General features: G+C 49.4%; 1 protein-coding gene across 2 annotated transcripts in view; it reads right to left on the bottom strand.

Annotated features, from left to right (window-relative positions):
• Positions 1 to 23,467, bottom strand: part of LOC145359533 (uncharacterized) — a 129,248-nt gene that overhangs the window by 92,284 nt on the left and 13,497 nt on the right. For both annotated transcript variants that reach the window (XM_080214168.1, XM_080214178.1), the window contains exons 2-3: positions 17,028 to 17,150; positions 1,539 to 1,679 (exon numbers count right to left, since the gene is read on the bottom strand). In XM_080214168.1, coding sequence (XP_080070294.1) covers positions 1,539 to 1,679; positions 17,028 to 17,150 — 264 coding nt within the window. The remainder of the gene's footprint in view (positions 1 to 1,538; positions 1,680 to 17,027; positions 17,151 to 23,467) is intronic.

The following is a 23,467-nucleotide window of genomic DNA, read 5'->3' as shown; positions in this document are numbered from 1 at the left end:
CCCCATGGTAGCTCAAGAAGAAGATAAGGAGGTGTGAGATAGAAGGAAACTTGACCGATTGGATAATTAACTGGCTGTCTCATAGAAGACAGAGGGTGGTGGTGGAGGGAAAATTTTCAGACTGGAGGCCAGTTACCAGCGGTGTACCACAGGGATCAGTGCTGGGTCCTCTGCTATTTGTGATTTTTATCAATGGAAGAGGGGGCTGAAGGGTGGGTTAGTAAATTTGCTGATGACACCAAGATTGGTGGAGTAGTGGATGAGGTGGGGGGCTCTTGTAGGTTGCGAAGAGACATTGATAGGATGCAGAGCTGGGTCGAAAAGTGGCAGATGGAGTTTAACCCTGATAAGTGTGAGGTGATTCATTTTGGTAGGACAAACTTGAATGTGGATTACAAGATCAACGGCAGGGTTCTGAGGAATGTGGAGGAACAGAGAGATCTTGGGGTTCATATCCACAGATCTCTGAAGGCTGCCACTCAAGTGGATAGAGCCGTGAAGAAGGTTTATAGTGTGTTAGTGTTTATTAACAGGGGGATTGAGTTTAAGAGCCGTGGGGTTATGCTGCAACTATACAGCATCTTGGTGAGACCACATTTGGAATATTGTGTTCAGTTCTGGTCACCTCACTATAAGGATGTGGAAGCATTGGAGAGAGTGCAGAGGAGATTTACCAGGCCTGGTTTGGAGGGTAGGTCTTATGAGGAAAGGTTGAGGGAGCTGGGGCTTTTCTCTTTAGAGTGGAGGAGGATGAGAGGCGACTTAATAGAGGTTTATAAGATGATGAGGGGGATAGATAGAGCGGACGTGCAGAGACTATTTCCTTGGGTGGATGTAGCTGTTACTAGGGGGCATAACTATAAGGTTCATGGTGGGAGATATAGGAGGGATGTCCGAGATAGATTCTTTACTCAGAGAGTGGTTGGAGTGTGGAATACACTGCCTGCTGTGATAGTGGAGTCGGACACTTTAGGAACTTTCAAGCGGTTATTGGATAGGCACATGGAGCACTCCAGAATGATAGGGAGTGGGATAGCTTGATCTTGGGTTTGGACATAGCTCGGCACAACATCGAGGGCCGAAGGGCCTGTACTGTCCTGTACTGTTCTATGTTCTAGAAGTGAGTGCAGGACAGAGAAAGGCATGGGGAGTGAGGGGGAGACTGTGTGATACTACCATGGGTAAAGGAGGGACAGATGCAGATGTCATGGAGATGAAAGAGGAGAAAGTAACTCAGAACAGAGAGAAAGATGAAGGAAGGAGGAGGAGGAGAGAAAGAGCAAGGGAACCAGAAGGAAAAAATGGTTCAGAATTTTCAAATCCCAGGAATAATCAGAAATCCTGACAGCAGTGATATCGGAGCTGTGCTTCCAGGAATAACTGCTGCCACCATTTCCCAGTCCTACTGCTTTTTCCTTATTGTCGGATTGCTGGGTCATGTTGGGCCGGTCCTGCTTGGGATTCTGTTTAGGAATTCCGGAGAGGTTCAGTGTCAATGAAACTAGCTCTTTCACATGTCTCCCTCCCTCCACACTCACCCACACAGCTTTCTCCATCCAGGGATTTCACAAAGCCTACTCCACAAACACAGGAGAAGGAGCCCGGACTGTTTGTGCACAATGCAGGGGGAGCACAGGCCTGCAGACCTGTCACTGCCGACAGCTGACACTCATCGATATCTGAAAAAGAATACAGGTTATACAGGATCGTTAGTCAACAAGAGGGAGAAAGCAACTCAAAGTCAGGCCTCACTGGAAGCAGCAGGTACAGACTGCAGGAAACCTCAACAAATACGGGTCAGATACACACTGGGATTTGTTTAGATACACACCGGGATACAGGTCAGATACACACCAGGATACAGGTCAGATACACACCAGGATACAGGACAGATACACACCGGGATACAGGACAGATACACACCAGGATACAGGACAGATACACACCGGGATACAGGACAGATACACACTGGGATACAGGTCAGATACACACCGGGATACAGGACAGATACACACCGGGATACAGGACAGATACACACTAGGATACAAGGCAGATACACACCGGGATACAGGTCAGATACACACCAGGATACAAGGCAGATACACACCGGGATACAGGTCAGATACACACCGGGATACAGGTCAGATACACACCGGGATACAGGTCAGATACACACCGGGATACAGGTCAGATACACACCAGGATACAAGGCAGATACACACCGGGATACAGGTCAGATACACACCAGGATACAAGGCAGATACACACCGGGATACAGGTCAGATACACACCGGGATACAGGACAGATACACACTGGGATACAGGTCAGATACACACCGGGATACAGGACAGGTACACACCGGGATACAGGTCGGATACACACCAGGATAAAGATCGGATACACAGCGGGATACAGGTCAGATACACACCAGGATACAAGGCAGATACACACCGGGATACAGGTCAGATACACACCGGGATACAGGTCAGATACACACCGGGATACAGGTCAGATACACACCGGGATACAGGTCAGATACACACCGGGATACAGGTCAGATACACACCAGGATACAAGGCAGATACACACCGGGATACAGGTCAGATACACACCAGGATACAGGTCAGATACACACCGGGATACAGGTCAGATACACACCGGGATACAGGTCAGATACACACCAGGATACAAGGCAGATACACACCGGGACACAGGTCAGATACACACCGGGATACAGGACAGATACACACCGGGATACAGGTCAGATACACACCGGGATACAGGTCAGATACACACCGGGATACAGGTCAGATACACACCGGGATACAGGTCAGATACACACCGGGATACAGGTCAGATACACACCGGGATACAAGGCAGATACACACCGGGATACAGGTCAGATACACACCAGGATACAAGGCAGATACACACCGGGATACAGGTCAGATACACACCGGGATACAGGTCAGATACACACCGGGATACAGGTCAGATACACACTGGGATACAGGTCAGATACACACCGAGATACAGGTCAGATACACACTGGGATACAGGTCAGATACAGACTGGGATACAGGTCAGATACACACCGGGATACAGGTCAGATTCACACAGGGACATAGGGCAGGTACACACTGGGATACAGGTCAGATACACACCGAGATACAGGACAGATACACACTGAGATACAGGGTAGATACACACTGGGATAGAAGTCAGATACACACCGGGATACAGGACAGATACACACTGGGATAGAAGTCAGATACACATAAGAACATAAGAACATAAGAAATAGGAGCAGGAGTAGGCCATCTGGCCCTTCGAGCCTGCCCCGCCATTCAATAAGATCATGGCTGATCTGTCGTGGCTCAGTTCCACTTTCCCGCCCTCTCCCCATAACCCTTAATCCCCTCTCTTATCAAAAACCCATCAACCCGCTTCTTAAAAATATTTAGCGAGGCAGCCTCCACCACTTCAACGGGCAGAGAATTCCAGAGATTCACCACCCTTTGAGTGAAGAAGTTCCTCCTCAACTCCGTTCTGAACCGCCCCCCCTTTATCTTGAGGCTGTGCCCCCTAGTCCTACTGTCTTTTTTGAGCGGGAAGAGTCTTTCCACCTCTATCCTATCCATCCCATTCATCATCTTATACGTCTCAATGAGATCTCCCCTCATTCTTCTAAACTCTAACGAGTACAAGCCTAGTTTATTCAGCCTCTCCTCATAGCTCAACCCCCTCAACTCCGGTATCAGCCTAGTAAACCTCCTCTGCACTCCCTCCAGGGCCAAAATATCCTTGCGCAGGTGCGGCGCCCAAAACTGCACACAGTACTCCAGCTGCGGCCTCACCAATGCCCTATACAGCTGCAGCAAGACCTCCCTACTTTTATATTCAATCCCCCTCGCTATGAAGGCCAGCATCCCATTCGCCTTCCTGACCACCTGCTGCACTTGCAGGCTGGGTTTTTGCGACTCATGCACAAGGACCCCGAGGTCCCTCTGCACCGTCGCCTGCTGCAGTTTTTCGCCACGTAAGTAATAGTCCTTCCTACCATTCTTCCTACCAAAGTGGACCACCTCACACTTGCCAACATTAAATTCCATTTGCCATTTCCTGGCCCATTCGCCCAGCCTATCTAGATCCTTCTGCAGACTCTCCACACCCTCCGCACAATTTGCCTTTCCCCCAATCTTAGTGTCATCAGCAAATTTCGACACCCTACACTCGGTTCCCTCCTCCAGATCATCTATATAAATGGTAAATAGCTGAGGCCCCAGCACCGACCCCTGGGGCACCCCACTAGTCACCAACCGCCAATCCGAATAGCACCCATTGACCCCCACTCTCTGCCTCCTATTTGACAACCAATCCTCTATCCACGCTAACACCCTACCCCCAACTCCATGTCCTCTGACCTTCTGCAGTAACCTCTTGTGAGGTACCTTATCAAACGCCTTCTGAAAATCCAGAAAGACCACATCCACCGGCTCTCCTCTATCCACCGCCCTAGACACATCCTCATAGAACTCCAGTAAATTTGTCAGACACGACTTCCCTTTAATGAAACCGTGTTGCGTCTGCCCTATCAAGCAATTCCCTTCAAGATGCCTCGCAATTTCCTCCTTAATGACGGATTCTAACATTTTACCTACCACAGACGTTAAACTAACCGGCCTGTAATTACCAGTATACAGGTCAGATACACACCAGGATACAGGGCAGATTCACACCAGGATATAGGTCAGATTCATACTGAGATACAGGTCAGATACACACCGGGATACAGGGCAGATACACACTCGGGTACAGGGTAGATACACACTGGGATACAGGACAGATACACACTGGGATAGATACACACTGGGATACAGGTCAGATAGACTCCGGGATACAGGTCAGATACAGACTCGGATACAGGGCAGATACACACCAGGATACAGCTCAGATACACACTGAGATATAGGGCATATACATACCGGGATACCGGTCAGATACACACTGAGATACAGGGCAGATACACACCAGGATACAGGTCGGATACACACTGGCATACATGTCAGATTCACACAGGGGCACAGGGCAGATACACACCAGGACAGGTCAGATACACACCGGGATAGATACACACTGGGATACAGGTCAGATAGACTCCGGGATACAGGTCGGATACACACTGGGATATTCAAAGACCTTAACATATTACAGCAGAATTAGGTCTTTCGGCCTATCAATATGGCTCCACCATTCAAGCATGACTGATGATTCCTGACCTCATTCTCCATAATCTTTGATCCCCTTCCCAAACAAGAACCAATTAGAGTTGATTTATTATTGTCACATGTATTAACATACAACAAAATGTATTGTTTCTTGTGTGCTATGCAGACAGAACATACCATTCACAGAGAAGGAAAGGAGAGAGTGCAGAATGTAGTGTTACAGTCATTGTTAGGGTGTAGGGGAAAATCAACTTAATGCGAGGTAGGTCCATTCAAAAGTCTGACAGCAGCAGGGAAGAAGCTGTTCTTGAGTTGGTCAGTACGTGACCTCAGAGTTTAGCATATTTTTCCCAACAGGAGAAGGTGGAAGAGAGAATGTCAGAGATGTGTGTGGCTGCTTTGCCGTGGCAGCGGAAAATGTAGACAGGGTTAATGGATGGGAGGCTGGTTTGTGTGATAGATTGGGCTACATTCACAACCTTTTGTAGTTCCTTGCGGTCTTGGGCAGAGCAGGAGCCCATACCAAGCTGTGACACAACCAGAAAGAATGCTTTCTATGGTGCGTCTGTAAAAGTTGGCAAGAGTCGTAGCGGACATGCCAAATTTCCTTAGTCTTCTGAGAAAGTAGAGGCGTTGGTGGGGCTTTCTTAACTATAGTGTTGGCGTGGGGGGACAGGACAGGTTGTTGGTGATCTGGACACCTAAAAACTGGAAGCGCTGAACCATTATACAGGGCTTTGGTGAGGCCACACCTCAAGTATTGTGTGCAGTTTTGGTCTCTTCGTCTGAGGAAGGATATTCTTTGCTATTGAGGTTGGATAGCGAAGGTTCACCAGACTGATTCCTAAAGTAAAGTTCATTTATTAGTCACAAGTAAGACTTGTGGACTATGAAGAGAGGCTAAATAGACTGGGTCTGCACTCGTTGGAGTTTAGAAGGATGAGGGAGGATCTTATAGAGACATATAAGATAATGAAGGGGATGGATAGGGTAGAGGTAGAGAGATTCTTCCCGCTTAGAAAGAATAGCAGAACTAGAGGGCACAGCCTCAAGATAAGAGGGGGGCAGTTTAGAACAGAGTTGACGAGAAACTTCTTCACTCAAAGGCTGGTGAATCTCTGGAATTCTCTGCCCATTGAAGTGGTGGAGGCTACCTCGCTAAATATATTTAAGTCATGGGTAGAAAGGTTTTTGACAGACAAGGGAATTAAGGGTTATGGGGAGAAAGCGGGAAAGTGGAACTGATCCACTTCAGATCAGCCATGATCTTATTGAATGGCGGGGCAGGCTCGAAGGGCTAGATGGCCGACTCCTGCTCCTATCTCTTAAACGGCTAATGTTACGCCGTTGTTTAAGAAGGGTGCCAGGCAAAAGGCGGGGAATTACAGGCCGGTTAGTTTAACGTCTGTGGTAGGTAAAATGTTAGAATCCGTCATTAAGGAGGAAATTGCGAGGCATCTTGAAGGCAATTGCTTGATAGGGCAGACGCAACACGGTTTCATTAAAGGGAAGTCGTGTCTGACAAATTTACTGGAGTTCTATGAGGATGTGTCTAGGGCGGTGGATAGAGGAGAGCCGGTGGATGTGGTCTTTCTGGATTTTCAGAAGGCGTTTGATAAGGTACCTCACAAGAGGTTACTGCAGAAGGTCAGAGGACATGGAGTTGGGGGTAGGGTGTTAGCGTGGATAGAGGATTGGTTGTCAAATAGGAGGCAGAGAGTGGGGGTCAATGGGTGCTATTCGGATTGGCGGTTGGTGACTAGTGGAGTGCCCCAGGGGTCGGTGCTGGGGCCTCAGCTATTTACCATTTATATAGATGATCTGGAGGAGGGAACCGAGTGTAGGGTGTCGAAATTTGCTGATGACACCAAGATTGGGGGAAAGGCAAATTGTGCGGAGGGTGTGGAGAGTCTGCAGAAGGATCTAGATAGGCTGGGCGAATGGGCCAGGAAATGGCAAATGGAATTTAATGTTGGCAAGTGTGAGGTGGTCCACTTTGGTAGGAAGAATGGTAGGAAGGACTATTACTTACGTGGCGAAAAACTGCAGCAGGCGACGGTGCAGAGGGACCTCGGGGTCCTTGTGCATGAGTCGCAAAAACCCAGCCTGCAGGTGCAGCAGGTGGTCAGGAAGGCGAATGGGATGCTGGCCTTCATAGCGAGGGGGATTGAATATAAAAGTAGGGAGGTCTTGCTGCAGCTGTATAGGGCATTGGTGAGGCCGCAGCTGGAGTACTGTGTGCAGTTTTGGGCGCCGCACCTGCGCAAGGATATTTTGGCCTTGGAGGGAGTGCAGAGGAGGTTTACTAGGCTGATATCGGAGTTGAGGGGGTTGAGCTATGAGGAGAGGCTGAATAAACTAGGCTTGTACTCGTTAGAGTTTAGAAGAATGAGGGGAGATCTCATTGAGACGTATAAGATGATGAATGGGATGGATAGGATAGAGGTGGAAAGACTCTTCCCGCTCAAAAAAGACAGTAGGACTAGGGGGCACAGCCTCAAGATAAAGGGGGGGCGGTTCAGAACGGAGTTGAGGAGGAACTTCTTCACTCAAAGGGTGGTGAATCTCTGGAATTCTCTGCCCGTTGAAGTGGTGGAGGCTGCCTCGCTAAATATTTTTAAGAAGCGGGTTGATGGGTTTTTGATAAGAGAGGGGATTAAGGGTTATGGGGAGAGGGCGGGAAAGTGGAACTGAGCCACGACAGATCAGCCATGATCTTATTGAATGGCGGGGCAGGCTCGAAGGGCCAGATGGCCTACTCCTGCTCCTATTTCTTATGTTCTTATGTTCTTACATTAACACTGCAATGAAGTTACTGTGAAAATCCCCTAGTCACCACACTCTGGCGCCTGTTTGGGTCAATGCTTCTAACCCGCACATCCTTGGACTGTGGGAGAAAACCAGAGCACCCAGAGGAAACCCACACAGACACGGTGAGAACATGCAGACTCCACACAGACAGTGACCCAAGCCAGGAATCGAACCCAGGTCCCTGGAGCTGCAAAGCAACAGTGCTAACCACCGTGCTACCGTGCCGCCCTGGGAATGGCAGGACTGACATATGACTGGATCGACTGGGCTTGTACTCACTGGAACTTAGAAGATTGAGGGGGAATCTCATATAAAATCCTGATGGGATCGGACAGGCTAGATATGGGAAGAATGTTCCTGATGTTGGGCAAGTCCAGAACTAGGGGTCACAGTCTGTGAATAAGGGATAAGCCAATCGGGACTGAGAAGAGGGAGAACTTCTTCACTCAGAGAGCTGTGAACCTGTGGAATTCTCTCCCACAGAAAGCTGTTGGGACCCGTTCGTTAGATATGTTCAAGAGGGAACTGGACGTGGCCCTTGCGGCTAAAGTGGTCAAGGAGTATGGAGAGAAAGCAGGAGTGTGATACTACATAAGAACAAAAGATCTAGGAGCAGGAGTGGGCCATCTGGCCTCTCGAGCCTGCTCCGCCATTCAATAAGACCATGGCTGATCTTTTTGTGGACTCAGCTCCACTTACCCGCCCGCTCACCATAACCCTTAATTCCTTTACTGTTCAAAAATTTATCTATCCTTGCCTTAAAAACATTCAATGAGGGAGCCTCAACTGCTTCACTGGGCAGGGAATTCCACAGATTCACAACCCTTTGTGTGAAGAAGTTCCTCCTCAACTCAGTCCTAAATCTGCTTCCCTTTATTTTGAGGCTATGCCCCCTAGTTCTAGTTTCACCCGCCAGTGGAAACAACTTCCCTGCTTCTATCTTATCCATTCCCTTCATAATCTTATATGTTTCTGTAAGATCTCCCCTCATTCTTCTGAATTCCAATGAGTATAGCCCCAGTCTACTCAGTCAACTCTGGAATCAACCTAGTGAATCTCCTCTGCACCCCCTCCAGTGCCAGGATATCCTTTCTCAAGTAAGGAGACCAAAACCGTACACAGTACTCCAGGTGTGGCCTCACCAGCTGCAACATAACCTCACTGTTTTTAAACTCCATCCCTCTAGCAATGAAGGACAAAATTCCATTTGCCTTCTTAATTACCTGCTGCATCTGCAAACCAACTCCTTGTGATTCCTGCACAAGGACACCCAGATCCCTCACGAGCAACCAGGATCATATTGAATGGTGGTGCAGGCTTGTAGGGCTGAATGGCCTCTTCCTGCCCTATTTTCTATGTTTCTAATTCCACTTCATCCCTATTGATATAGACAGTGGCATGTCTTCCTCTACGCTTCCTGAAGTCGATGACCATTGTTTTGTTGACATTGAGGGAGAGATTATTGTCACCACCCTTGTTCACCAGATTCTCTATCTCTTTCCTGTACTCCGCTTGGAACTGAATGGTCTTGTTAGCGACAGCCTTCATGGTTTTGTACGAAGGGGGTCATGTCTCACTAATTTAGTTGAGTTTATGAAGAGGTAACAAAAATGATTGAGGGAAGGGCTGCGGCTGTTGCCTACGTGGATTTTAGTAAAGCATTTGACAAGGTCTCTCATGGCAGGCTGGTGCAAAAGATTAAATCTCATGGGATCAACGGTGAACTGGCTAGATGGATTCAGAACTGGCTTGGCCATAAAAGTGATGTTGAGGTGCCCGTGTTGGACTGGGGTAAACACAGTAAGAAGTCTCACAACACCAAGTTAAAGTCCTGTTGGACTGTGTTTACTCCTGTTGGACTTTAACTTGATGTTGTGAGACTTCTTACTGTGTTGGCTATAGAAGGCAGAGGGTAGCGTTGGAAGGGTGTTTTTCTGAATGAAGGTCTGTAACTAGTGATGTTTCGCAGGGATCAGTGCTGGGACCTCTGCTGTTTGTAATATATATAAATAACTTGGAACAAAACATAGCTGGTCTGATTTGCAAGTTCGTGGATACAAAGATTGGTGGAGTTGCGGATAGTGATGAAGATTGCCATGGAATACAGCAGATGTAGATAGACTGGAAATTTGAGTGGAGAAATGGCAGATGAAATTTAATCTGGACAAATGTGAAGTGATGCATTTTGGTCGATCCAGTTCAGGTGGAAGCTATAAAATAAATGGTAGAACCGGCAGGAGCATAGACACACAGAGAGGTCTGAGAGTACAGGTCCACAGATCCTTAAATAGTGGCAGAACAGGTGGAAAAGGTGGGAACAGAAACTGTCAGGTAAGGGCACAAATGAAAAGTGGAGCTTGTTCAAGGAACAAATACAGCGTGTCCTTGATAGGTATGTCCCTGTCAGGCAGGGAGGAAATGGCCGAGTGAGGGAACCATGGTTCACAAAGGAGGTTGAATGTCTTGCCAAGAGGAAAAAGGAAGCGTATGTAAGGATGAGAAAACCAGTTTCAGTTGGGCAACTTGAGGGTTACAAGGTAGCTAGGAATGAGTTAAAGAGAGGGCTTAGGAGAGCCAGGAGGGGGCGTGAGAAGTCCTTGGCGGGTCGGATCAAGGAAAACCCCAAGGCTTTTTACTCTTATGAGAGAAATAAAAGAATGACCAGGGTGAGGTTAGGGCCAGTCAAGGATAGTCGTGGGAACTTGTGCATGGAGTCAGAGGAGATAGGTGAGACGATGAATGAATATTTTTCTTCAGTGTTCACCAAGGAGAGAGGCCATGTTTTTGAGGATGAGAGTGTGATACAGGCTGATAGGTTAGAGGAAGTAGATGTTCTGAGGGAAGATATATTAGCAGTTTTGAAAAACCTGAGGGTCGGTAAGTCCCCTGGGCCAGATGGGATACATCCTAGGAATCTTTGGGAGGCAAAAAGGATGAGATTGTAGAGCCTTTAGCTTTGATCTTTGGGTCCTCGCTATCCACGGGGATTGTGCCAGAGGACTGGAGAGTGGTGAATGTTGTTCCTCTTTTCAAGAAAGGAAATAGGAATGACCCTGGTAATTATAGGCCAGTTAGTCTTACTTCGGTGGTCAGTAAGTTAATGGAAAGGGTCCTGAGGGACAGGATTTCTGACCATTTGGAAAGATGCAGCTTAATCTGGGATAGTCAGCACAGTTTCGTGAGGGGTAAGTCCTGCCTCACAAATTTGATTGAATTCATTGAGGAGGTAACTAAGTGTGTGGATGAAAGTAGAGCAGTTGATGTCGTATACATGGATTTTAGTAAGGTGTTTGATAAGGTTCCCCATGGTAGCTCAAGAAGAAGATAAGGAGGTGTGAGATAGAAGGAAACTTGACCGATTGGATAAGTAACTGGCTGTCTCATAGAAGACAGAGGGTAGTGGTGGAGGGAAAATTTTCAGACTGGAGGCCAGTTACCAGCGGTGTACCACAGGGATCAGTGCTGGGTCCTCTGCTATTTGTGATTTTTATCAATGGAAGAGGGGGCTGAAGGGTGGGTCAGTAAATTTGCTGATGACACCAAGATTGGTGGAGTAGTGGATGAGGTGGAGGGCTCTTGTAGGCTGCGAAGAGACATTGATAGGATGCAGAGCTGGGCCGAAAAGTGGCAGATGGAGTTTAACCCTGATAAGTGTGAGGTGATTCATTTTGGTAGGACAAACTTGAATGCGGATTACAGGGTCAGCGGCAGGGTTCTGAGGAATGTGGAAGAACAGAGAGATCTTGGGGTTCATATCCACAGATCTCTGAAAGTTGCCACTCAAGTGGATAGAGCTGTGAAGAAGGCTTATAGTGTGTTAGTGTTTATTAACAGGGGGATTGAGTTTAAGAGCCGTGGGGTTATGCTGCAACTATACAGGACCTTGGTGAGACCACATTTGGAATATTGTGTTCAGTTCTGGTCACCTCACTATAAGAAGGATGTGGAAGCATTGGAGAGAGTGCGGAGGAGATTTACCAGGATGCTGCCTGGTTTGGAGGGTAGGTCTTATGAGGAAAGGTTGAGGGAGCTGGGGCTTTTCTCTTTAGAGTGGAGGAGGATGAGAGGCGACTTAATAGAGGTTTATAAGATGATGAGGGGGATTGATAGAGTGGACATGCAGAGACTATTTCCTCAGGTGGATGTAGCTGTTACTAGGGGGCATAACTATAAGGTTCATGGTGGGAGATATAGGAGGGATGTCCGAGGTAGATTCTTTAGTCAGAGAGTGGTTGGGGTGTGGAATACACTGCCTGCTGTGATAGTGGAGTTGGACACTTTAAGAACTTTCAAGCTGTTATTGGATAGGCACATGGAGCACTCCAGAATGATAGGGAGTGGGATAGCTTGAACTTGGGTTTGGACAAAGCTCGGCACAACATTGAGGGCCGAAGGGCCTGTACTGTGCTGTACTGTTCTATGTTCTAGATACAGATCAAATAGGGTCAGTTATAGGTCAGATATGGATCAGATAAAATTCAGATTCAGGTCAGATGCGGAACAGATACAGGTCAGATACAGATTATGGGATGTTTGAAGTATTTTTTTTATTCATTCATGGGACATAGGTGTCGCTGGCTGGACCAGCATTTATTACCCATCCCTAGTTGCCCTTGAGAAGGTGCTGCTGAGCTGCCTTCTTGAGCCGCTGCAGTCCCTGAGGTGTAGGTACACCCACAGTGCTGTTAGGGGGGGAGTTCCAGGATTCTGACCCAGTGACAGTGAAGGAACGCCCGATATATTTCCAAATCAGGATAGTGAGTGACTCGGAGGGGAATCTCCAGGTGGGGGTGTTCCCAGGTATCTGCTGCTCCTGTCCTTCTTGATGGAAGTGGTGGTGGGTTTGGAAGGTGCTGCCTAAGGAGCCTTGGTGAGTTGCTGCAGTGCATGGAGTACTGTGTGCAGTTTTGGGCACCGCACCTGCGCAAGGATATTTTGGCCCTGGAGGGAGTGCAGAGGAGGTTTACTAGGCTGATACCGGAGTTGAGGGGATTGAGCTATGAGGAGAGGCTGAATAAACTAGGCTTGTACTCGTTAGAGTTTAGAAGAATGAGGGGAGATCTCATTGAGACGTATAAGATGATGAATGGGATGGATAGGATAGAGGTGGAGAGACTCTTCCCGCTCAAAAAAGACAGTAGGACTAGGGGGCACAGCCTCAAGATAAAGGGGAGGCGGTTTAGAACGGAGTTGAGGAGGAATTTCTTCACTCAAAGGGTGGTGAATCTCTGGAATTCTCTGCCCGTTGAAGTGGTGGAGGCTGCCTCGCTAAATATTTTTAAGAAGCGGGTTGATGGGTTTTTGATAAGAGAAGGGATTAAGGGTTATGGGGAGAGGGCGGGAAAGTGGAACTGAGCCACGACAGATCAGCCATGATCTTATTGAATGGCGGGGCAGGCTCGAAGGGCTAGATGGCCTACTCCTGCTCCTATTTCTTATTTCTTATATATCTTGTAGATGGTACACACGGCTGTCACTGTGTGTTGGTGGTGGAGGGAGTGGATGTTTGTGGATGGGGTGCCAATCAAGTGGGGCTGCTTTATCCTGGATGGTGTTGAGCTTCTGGAATGTTGGAGCTGCACCCATCCAGGCAAGTGGGGAGTATTCCATCACACTGCTGGCTTGTACCTTGTAGACGGTGGACAGGTTTCGGGGAGTCAGGAGGTGAGTTCCTCATTGCAGGATTCCCAGCCTCTGACCTGCTCTGGTGGCCACAATATTTACATTGCTGGTCCAGTTCAGTTTCTGGTCAGGATTCCCAGCCTCTGACCTGCTCTTGTAGCCACTGTGTTTATTTGGCGAATCCAGTTGAGTTTCTGGTCAGTGGTAACTCAGGGATGTTGACAGTGGGGGATTCAGTGATGGTGACACCATTGGATGTCAAGGGGCAGTGGTTAGAGTGTCTCTTGTTGGTGATGGTCATTGCCTGGTATTTGTGTGGCACGAATGTTACTGATAGTTGTCAGCCCAAACCTGGATATTGTCCGGATCTTCCAGCATTTCCACATGGATTGTTTCAGTATCTGAGGAGTCACAAACATTCTGTATTCACTGAGGAAAATCCCGACTTCTGACCTTATGATCGAGGGAAGATCATTGATGAAGCAGCTGAAGATTGTTGGGCCTAGGACACTACCTTGAGGGACTCCTGCAGAGATGTCCTGGAGCGGTGATGACTGACTTTCCACAGCTACAACCACCTTCCTATGTCTGAGGGTTGACTCCAACCAGCGGAGAGTTTGCTCCCGATACCCATTGACTCCAGGTTCATGAGAACTCCTTGATGCCGCACTCAGTTGAATGCACCCTTGCTGTGAAGGGCTGTCACTGTCACCTCACTGTATCTTCCGCTGTAAAGACTGTTGCAAAATTTCTGTTAACTGCTCTGTCGTTTCCCTGTTTCCCAGAACTATCTCCCACATTCAGTTGCTGACAGGCCTCTCTCTTCCTTTTAATATATCCAAAAGGGTGGCGTGGTCGTTCGCGCTGCTGTCTCACAGTGCCAAGGACCTGGGTTTGACTCCCAGCTTGGGTCACTGTCTGTATGGAGCTTGCGCATTCTCCTCATGTCTGCATGGGTTTTCTCCAGGTGCTCTGGTTTCCTCCCACAGTCTGAAAGACGTGCTGGTTAGGTGGATTGGCCATGGTTAGAATCTTTCCACGACCAGGATATATTTTTTCTGACAGTCATGAATTGCCTCCTTAAATGTCTGCATTGCTTGCTTCCTATCATTCCTGCTCATCTATCCACCAGTCCTCTTTAGAAACATAGAAACTAGAAGCAGGAGGGGACCATTCGGCCCTTCGAGCCTGCTCTACCATTCATTCTGATCATGGCTGATCATCAAATTCAATATCCTGATCCCCACTTCCCCCCCATATCCCTCAATCCCTTTAGCCCCAAGAGCGAAATCTAATCTCTTCTTGAAATCAGACAACATTTTGTCCTCAACTCCATTCTGTGGGAGTGAATTCCACACATTCACCACCCTCTGGGTGAAGAAATTTCCCCTCACCTCAGTTCTAAAAGATTTACCCCTTATCCTCAAACTATGACCCCGAGATCTGTCAGGAAAAAGATACAAAACTCTGAGGTCACGTGCCAATTGACTCAAGAACAGCTTCTTCCCCGCTGCTGTCAGACTTTTGAATGGACCTACCTCGCATTAAGTTGATCTTTCTTTACACCCTAGCTATGATTGTAATACTACATTTTGCACTCTCTTGTTTTCTTCTCTATGAACGGTATGCTTTGTCTGTATACTGCGCAAGGAACAGTACTTTTCACTATATGGAAAAATGTGACAATAATAAATCAAATCAAATCAAATCTAATCAAGTAGGCTTATATTAACACTGCAATGAAGTTACTGTGAAATTCCCTGAGTCACCACAGTCCGGCATCTATTCGGGTCAATGCACCTAACCAGCATGTCTTTCAGAATGTGGGACAAAAGTGGAGCGCTCGGTGAAACCCATACAAACACGGGGAGAATGTGCAAACTCCACACAGACAGTGACCCGAGGCTGGAACTGAACCCGGGTCCTTGGCGTGTGAGACAGGCTATGGTCTATGTGCTGGTAAAATGGGATTAAATAAACTGATATTTGATGGTGGGCTAAAGATCCTGTGTCTGCGCTGTATGACCCTATGACAAGATGTGGATACAGGCTGGGATGTTTTGTGTTGATTCTATGACAAGCCCCTCCAATAGATGTTCATTGGGTGATAAAGGAGATAGTTGTATGAGAAAGGGTTGAGGACTCTGGGTCTGTACTCGTTGGAGTTTAGAAGGATGAGGTGGGGCGGGCAGAATCTTACTGAAACTTACAGGATACTGCGAGGCCTGGATAGAGTGGACATGGAGAGGATGTTTCCAGAAGTAGGAAAAACTAGAACCAGAGGGGCACAACCTCAGGCTAAAGGGATAATCCTTTAAAACAGAGATAAGGAGGAATTTCATCAGCCAGAGAGTGGGGAATCTGTAGAACTCTTTGCTGCAGAAGGCTGTGGAGGTAGGTCATTGGGTGTCTTTAAGGCAGAGATAGATAGGCTCTTGTTTAATAAGGAGATCAGGGGTTATGGGGAAAAGGCAGGGGAACAGGAGTGAGAAAAATATCAGCCATGATTGAATGGCGGAGCAGACTCGATGGGCCAAATGGCCTAAATTCTACTCCTTTGTCTTACAGTCGTATAGACTTCAGGAAGCGTGGTGGAGAACACGCCCCATCGACATCAATGGGGATGAAGTGGAAATGATCGAGGGCTTCAAGTTTCAAGGTGTCCAGATCACCAACAACCTGTCCTGGTGCCCCCCACGCCGACACCATAGTTAAGAAAGCCCCATCAATGCCTTTACTTTCTCAGAAGACTAAGGAATCTTGACATGTCAGCTACAACTCTCACCAACTTTTACAGATGCCCCACAGAAAGCATTCTTTCTGATTGTATCACAGCTTGGTATAGGATCCTGCTCTGCCCAAAACCACAAGGAACAACAAAAGGTCATGAATGTAGCCCAATCCCATCATGCAAACCAGCCTCCCATCCATTGACTCTGTCTGCACTTCTCACTGCGTCAGCAAAGCAGCCAGTTTAATCAAGGACCCCACGCACCCCGGACATTCTCTCTTCCACCTTCTTCCATCAGGAAAAAGACACAAAAGTCTGACGTCACGTACCGACTGAATCAAGAACAGCTTCTTCCCTGCTGCAGTCAGACTTTTGAATGGACCTACCTTGTATTAAGTTGATCTTTCTCCACATCCTAGCTATGACTGTAACACTACATTCTGCACTCTCTCCTTTCCTTCTCTATGAACGGTATATTTTGCCTGGACAGCACGCAAGAAATGATACTTTTCACTGGATGCTAATACATTTGACAATAATAAATCCAATCCAATCAAAGTTTGAAGATTGATTACCGGGGAGTGATTGTTCTGAGCAGAGACATGGACCTAGTCACGGTTTGCATGCTTCCTACCTTCACAGCCACTCAGTCCCATGAGGAAGCCGCGGTTACAGAGACATATGAAGGATCCCAGTGTATTGGTACAGTTGGCAGTGGGTCCACAGGGATTGGGGACCTCAGCACACTCATCCACATCTGCAGGGAGAAACACCCAAACTTCACTGTAATAACTCAGCAACCCGATTCGAAAGGACTGGTATTTATACATAAACATAAAATCAAGCCACAATTCCATGGTGTACATACACAAGACCCTGCTGAGAGAGAGGTGCTGCGGACTCTTTCAAGAGCTGCCATTAAAAGGGCTGAGGTGATGAGAACCACCTGGGAGGGACATTGCCTGTTACCAGGGGAACTCATATTCAACACACGGAGATTGATCAGAGCTTATCCTTGGCTCTCATGGGGGTCATCACATTCACAATCCTCAGGACCAAACACCAGATCCTGCAGCAAGTCTGAATTCTTTCTTAGCCTTTGGGCGTTATCCACACATTACCATCATTCTGAACCTCCCAGCTGTGTCAAAAAACAGGATCCTATGACTGCAGCAATGGCCCAGCACACTGCACACAAAATCCAGTCTAGCATTTCATCCCAACACAGAGAAAGCACTGTACAGTCAGAGGGTCAGTACTGAGGGAGTGCCGCACTGTCAGAGGGTCAGTGCTGAGGGAGTGCCGCACTGTCTGAGGGTCAGTGCTGAGGGAGTGCCGCATTGTCAGAGGGTCAGTGCTGAGGGAGTGCCGCATTGTCAGAGGGTCAGTACTGAGGGAGTGCCGCATTGTCAGAGGGTCAGTACTGAGGGAGTACCGCACTGTCAGAGGGACAGTGCTGAGGGAGTGCCGCACTGTCACAGGGTCAGCACTGAGGGAGTGCCACACTGTCAGAGGGTCAGTGCTGAGGGAGTGCCGCACTGTCAGAGGGTCAGTGTTGAGGGAGTGCCGCACGGTCAGAGGGTCAGTGCTGAGGGAGTGCCGCGTGAGAGGGTCAGTGCTGAGGGAGTGCCGCACTGTCAGAGGGTCAGTGCTGAGGGAATGCCGCACTGTCAGAGGGTCAGTGCTGAGGGAGCGCCTCACTGTCAGAGGGTCAGTACTGAGGGACTACTGCACTGTCAGAGGGTCAGTGCTGAGGGAGCACTGTCGGAGGTTTTGTGCCGAGTGAGTGCCATCAGAGGGTCAGTACAGAGGGAGCGCTGTTGGAGGTTGAGTACTGAGGGAGTGCCGTTGGAGGGTCAGTCCTGAGGGAGCACTGCCGGTGGTTCAGTACTGAGGGAGTGCCGTCAGAGGGTCAGTACTGAGAGAGCACGTGGGGAGGTCAGGACTTGGGGGGCGCTGTTGGAACCTCCCTGGTGTTGCCATATAAAGGGCTAAGGTGTTGAGAACCCCCTGGGAGGGACATTGCCTGTTACCAGGGGAACTCGTATTCAACACAGGGAGATTAGACAGAGCTTATGGCTCTCATGGGGGTGATCACATTCACAATCCTCGGGACCAAACATAGAACATAGAACATAGAACACTACAGCACAAACAGGCCCTTCGGCCCACGAGTTGTGCCGATCACATCAACACCAACCAACCTACAGACCTATCTATAACCCTCAATCTCATTAAACCCCATATACTCATCCAGAAGTCTTTTAAAAGACCCCAGCGAGTTCGCCTCCACCACCACTGATGGCAGCCGATTCCATTCACTCACCACCCTCTGAGTGAAAAACTTACCCCTAACATCACTTCTGAACCTCCCTCCCCGCACCTTAAATCTGTGTCCTCTCGTAGCAACCATTTCAACCTGGGGAAATAGCCTCTGAGAGTCCACCCTATCTATTCCTCTCAACATTTTGTAAACTTCTATCAGGTCGCCTCTCAACCTTCGTCTCTCCAGGGAAAAGAGTCCCAGCTCCCTCAACCTAACTTCATAAGGCATGCCTCCCAGTCCAGGCAACATCCTTGTAAATCTCCTCTGTACCCTCTCAATAGCTTCTACATCTTTCCTATAGTGAGGCGACCAGGACTGCGCACAATACTCTAAATGAGGCCTGACAAGGGTCTTATAAAGTTATAAACACCAGATCCTGCAGCGAATATTAGTTCCTTCTTAGCCTTTGGGCGTAATCCACACATTACCATCATTCTGAATCTCACAGCTGTGTCAACAAACAGGATCCCATGACTGCAGCAATGGCCAAGCACACTGCACACAAAATCCAGTCAAGCAATTCATCTCAACACAGAGAAAGCACTGCACTGTCAGAGGGTCAGTATTGAGGGAGTGCCGCACTGTCAGAGGGTCAGCACTGAGGGAGTGCCGCACTGGCACAGGGTCAGAACTGAGGGACTGCTGCGCAGTCAGAGGATCATAGAACATAGAACATAGAACATTACAGCGCAGAACAGGCCCTTCGGCCCACGATGTTGCGCCGACCAGTTAAAAAACAATGACCCTTTAACCTAAACCAATCCCTTTTCATCCATAAACCTATCCACGGATCTCTTAAATGCCCCCAAACTAGGCGCATTTACAACTGCAGCAGGCAGGGCATTCCAATCCCTCACCACCCTCTGGGTAAAGAACCTACCCCTGACATCCGTCCTATAACTAACCCCCTTAATTTGAAGCCATGCCCCCTCGTGCCAGCTTTCTCCATCCGAGGAAAAAGGCTATCACTATCCACCCTATCTAAACCTCGAATCATCTTATATGTTTCAATAAGGTCCCCTCTTAGCCGCCTTCTTTCTAGCGAAAACAACCCCAAATCCCTCAGTCTCTCCTCATAGGACCTCCCCTCCATACCAGGCAACATCCTGGTAAACCTCCTCTGCACCCTCTCCAATGCCTCCACATCCTTCCTATAATGTGGGGACCAGAACTGCACACAATACTCCAAGTGCGGCCGCACCAGAGTTGTGTACAGTTGCAACATGACGCTGCGACTCCTAAATTCAATCCCCCTACCAATAAACGCCAAGACACCGTATGCCTTCTTAACAACCTGATCTACTTGATTCCCAACTTTCAGGGATCTATGTACACATACACCTAGATCCCTCTGTTCATCCACACTATTCAGAGTCCTCCCGTTAGCCCTATACTCGACACATCTGTTATTCCAACCAAAGTGAATTACCTCACACTTCTCCGCATTAAACTCCATCCGCCACCTCTCGGCCCAGCTCTGCAACCTGTCTAAGTCTCCCTGCAAACTATGACACCCTTCCTCACAATCTACCACACCTCCGACTTTGGTGTCATCAGCAAATTTACTAATCCACCCAACTATACCCTCATCCAGATCATTAATAAAAATTACAAACAGCAGTGGCCCCAAAACAGATCCCTGAGGCACACCACTCATAACTGAACTCCATGACGAATATTTACCATCAGAGGGTCAGAGGGTCAGTACTGAGGGAGGGCCGCACTGTCAGAGGGTCAGTACTGAGGGAGTGCCGCACTGTCAGAGGTTCAGTGCTGAGGGAGTGCCACACTGTCAGAGGGTCAGTACTGAGGGAGTGCCACACTGTCAGAGGGTCAGTACTGAGGGAGTGCCGCATTGTCAGAGGGTCAGTGCTGAGTGAGTGCCGAACTGACATAGGGTCAGTACTGAGGGAGTGCCGCACTGTCAGAGGATCAGTGCTGAGGGAGTGCTGCACTGTCAGACAGTCAGTGCTGAGGGAGTGCCGAACTGTCATACGCTCAGTACTGAGGGAGTGCCGCAGTGTCAGAGGGTCAGTACTGAGAGAGTGCCGCACTGTCAGAGGGTCAGTACTGAGGGAGTGCCGCACAGTCAGAGGTTCAGTACTGAGGGAGTGCCGCACTGTCAGAGGGTCAGTGCTGAGGGAGTGCCGCACTGTCAGAGGGTCAGTGCTGAGGGAGTGCCGCACTGTCAGAGGGTCAGTGCTGAGGGAGTGCCACACTGTCAGAGGGTCAGTGCTGAGGGAGTACCGTTCAGTCAGAGGGTCAGTGCTGAGGGAGTGCCGCACTGTCAGAGGGTCAGTGCTGAGGGAGTGCCGCATGACAGAGGGGCAGGACTGAGGGAGTGCCGCACTGTCAGAGGGTCAGTGCTGAGGGAGTACCGTTCAGTCAGAGGGTCAGTGCTGAGGGAGTGCCGCACTGTCAGAGGGTCAGTGCTGAGGGAGTGCCGCACTGTCAGAGGGTCAGTACTGAGGGAGTGCCGCACTGTCAGAGGGTCAGCACTGAGGGAGTGCCGCACTGTCAGAGCGTCAGTGCTGAGGGAGTGCCGCATTGTCAGAGGGTCAGAACTGACGGAGTGCCATTCGGGGGTCAGTATTGAGAGAGCACGTCAGTGGGGTCAGGACTGAGGGGGCGCTATTAGAACCTCCCTGGTGTCACCATATAACGGGCTAAGGTGATGAGAACACCCAGTGAGGGACATTGCCTGTTACCAGGGGAACTCGTATTCAACACAGGGAGATTGATCAGAGCTTACCCATGGCTCTCATGGGGGTGATCACACTCACAATCCTGGGAACCAAACACCGGATCCTGCAGCAAATATTAATTCCTTCTTAGCCTTTGGGCGTTATCCACACATTACCATCTTTCTGAATCTCTCAGCTGTGTCAACAAACAGGATCCCATGACTGCAGCAATGGCCCAGCACACTGCAAACAAAATCCAGTCTAGCATTTCATCCCAACTCAGAGAAAGCACTGTACAGTAGAGGGTCAGTACTGAGGGAGTGCCGCACTGTCAGAAGGTCAGTGCTGAGGGAGTGCCGCACTGTCAGAGGGTCAGTACTGAGGGAGTGCCGCACAGTCAGAGAGTCAGTGCTGAGGGAGTGCCGCACTGTCAGAGGGTCAGTGCCGAGGGAGTGCCACACTGTCAGAGGGTCAGTACGAAGGGAGTGCCGCACTGTCAGAAGGTCAGTACTGAGGGAGTGCCACACTGTCAGAGGGTCAGTGCTGAGGGGGTGCCGCACTGTCACAGGGTCAGTGCTGAGGGAGTGCTGCACTGTCAGAGGGTCAGTGCTGAGGGAATGCCGCACGGTCAGAGGGTCAGTACTGAGCGAGTGCCGCACTGTCAGAGGGTCAGTGCTGAGGTAGTACGGCACTGTAAGAGGGTCAGTGCTGAGGGAGTTCCTCACTGTCAGAGGGTCAGTACTGAGGGAGTGCCGGACTGTCAGAGGGTCAGTGCTGAGGGAGTGTCGTCAGAGGGTCAGTACTGAGGGAGTGCCGCACTGACAGAGGGACAGGACTAAGGGAGTGCCGCAGTGTCAGAAGGTCAGTACTGAGGGAGTGCCGCACTGTCAGAGGGTCAGTGCTGAGGGAGTGCCGCACTGTCACAGGGTCAGTGCTGAGGGAGTGCTGCACTGTCAGAGGGTCAGTGCTGAGGGAATGCCGCACTGTCAGAGGGTCAGTGCTGAGGTAGTACCGCACTGTAAGAGGGTCAGTGCTGAGGGAGTGCCGCACTGTCAGAGGGTCAGTGCTGAGGGAGTGTCGCACTGTCAGAGGGTCAGTGCTGAGGGAGTGCCGCACTGTCAGAGGGTCAGTGCTGAGGGAGTGCCGCACTGTCAGAGGGTCAGTGCTGAGGGAGTTCCTCACTGTCAGAGGGTCAGTACTGAGGGAGGGCCGGGCTGTCAGAGGGTCAGTGCTGAGGGAGTGTCGTCAGAGGGTCAGTGCTGAGGGAGTGCCGCAATGTCAGAGGGTCAGTACTGAGGGAGAGCTGCACTGTCAGAGGGTCAGTGCTGAGGGAGAGCTGCACTGTCAGAGGGTCAGTGCTGAGGGAGCACTGTCGGAGATTTTGTACCGAGGGAGTGCCATCAGAGGTTCTGTACAGAGGGAGCGCTGTCGGAGGTTCAGTACTGAGGGAGTGCTGTTGGAGGGCCAGTCCTGAGGGAGCACTGCCGGAGTTTCAGTACTGAGGGAGTGCCGTCAGAGCGTCAGTACTGACAGAGCACGTCGGGAGGTCAGGACTGAGGGAGCGCTATTGGAACCTCCCTGCTGTTGCCATAGAACGGCTAAGGTGATGAGAACAGCCTGGAAGGGACATTGCCTGTTACTAGGGGAACTTGTATTCAACACAGGGAGATTGATCAGAGCTTACCCATGGCTCTCATGGGGGTGATCACATTCACACCCTCGGGACCAAACACCAGATCCTGCAGCAAATATTAATTCCTTCTTAGCCTTTGGGTGTTATCCACACATTACCATCATTCTGAATCTCCCAGCTGTGTCAACAAACAGGATCCCATGACTGCAGCAATGGCTCAACACACTGCACACAAAATCCAATCAAGCAATTCATCTCAACACAGAGAAAGCACTACACAGTCAGAGGGTCAGTACTGAGGGAGTGCCGCACTGCCAGAGGGTCAGAACTGAGGGAGCGCTGCACTGTCAGAGGGTCAGTGCTGAGGGAGTGCCGCACTGTCAGAGGGTCAGTACTGTGGGAGTGCCGCACTGTCAGAGGGTCAGTGCTGA

The sequence above is a fragment of the Carcharhinus amblyrhynchos genome, chromosome 2 (assembly GCF_965287045.1).
Source record: "Carcharhinus amblyrhynchos chromosome 2, sCarAmb.v2.hapA, whole genome shotgun sequence".
Lineage (NCBI taxonomy): Eukaryota > Metazoa > Chordata > Chondrichthyes > Carcharhiniformes > Carcharhinidae > Carcharhinus > Carcharhinus amblyrhynchos.
The sequence above is the reverse complement of the archived record's forward strand: the minus strand, read 5'-3'. Positions and strand labels throughout refer to the sequence as shown.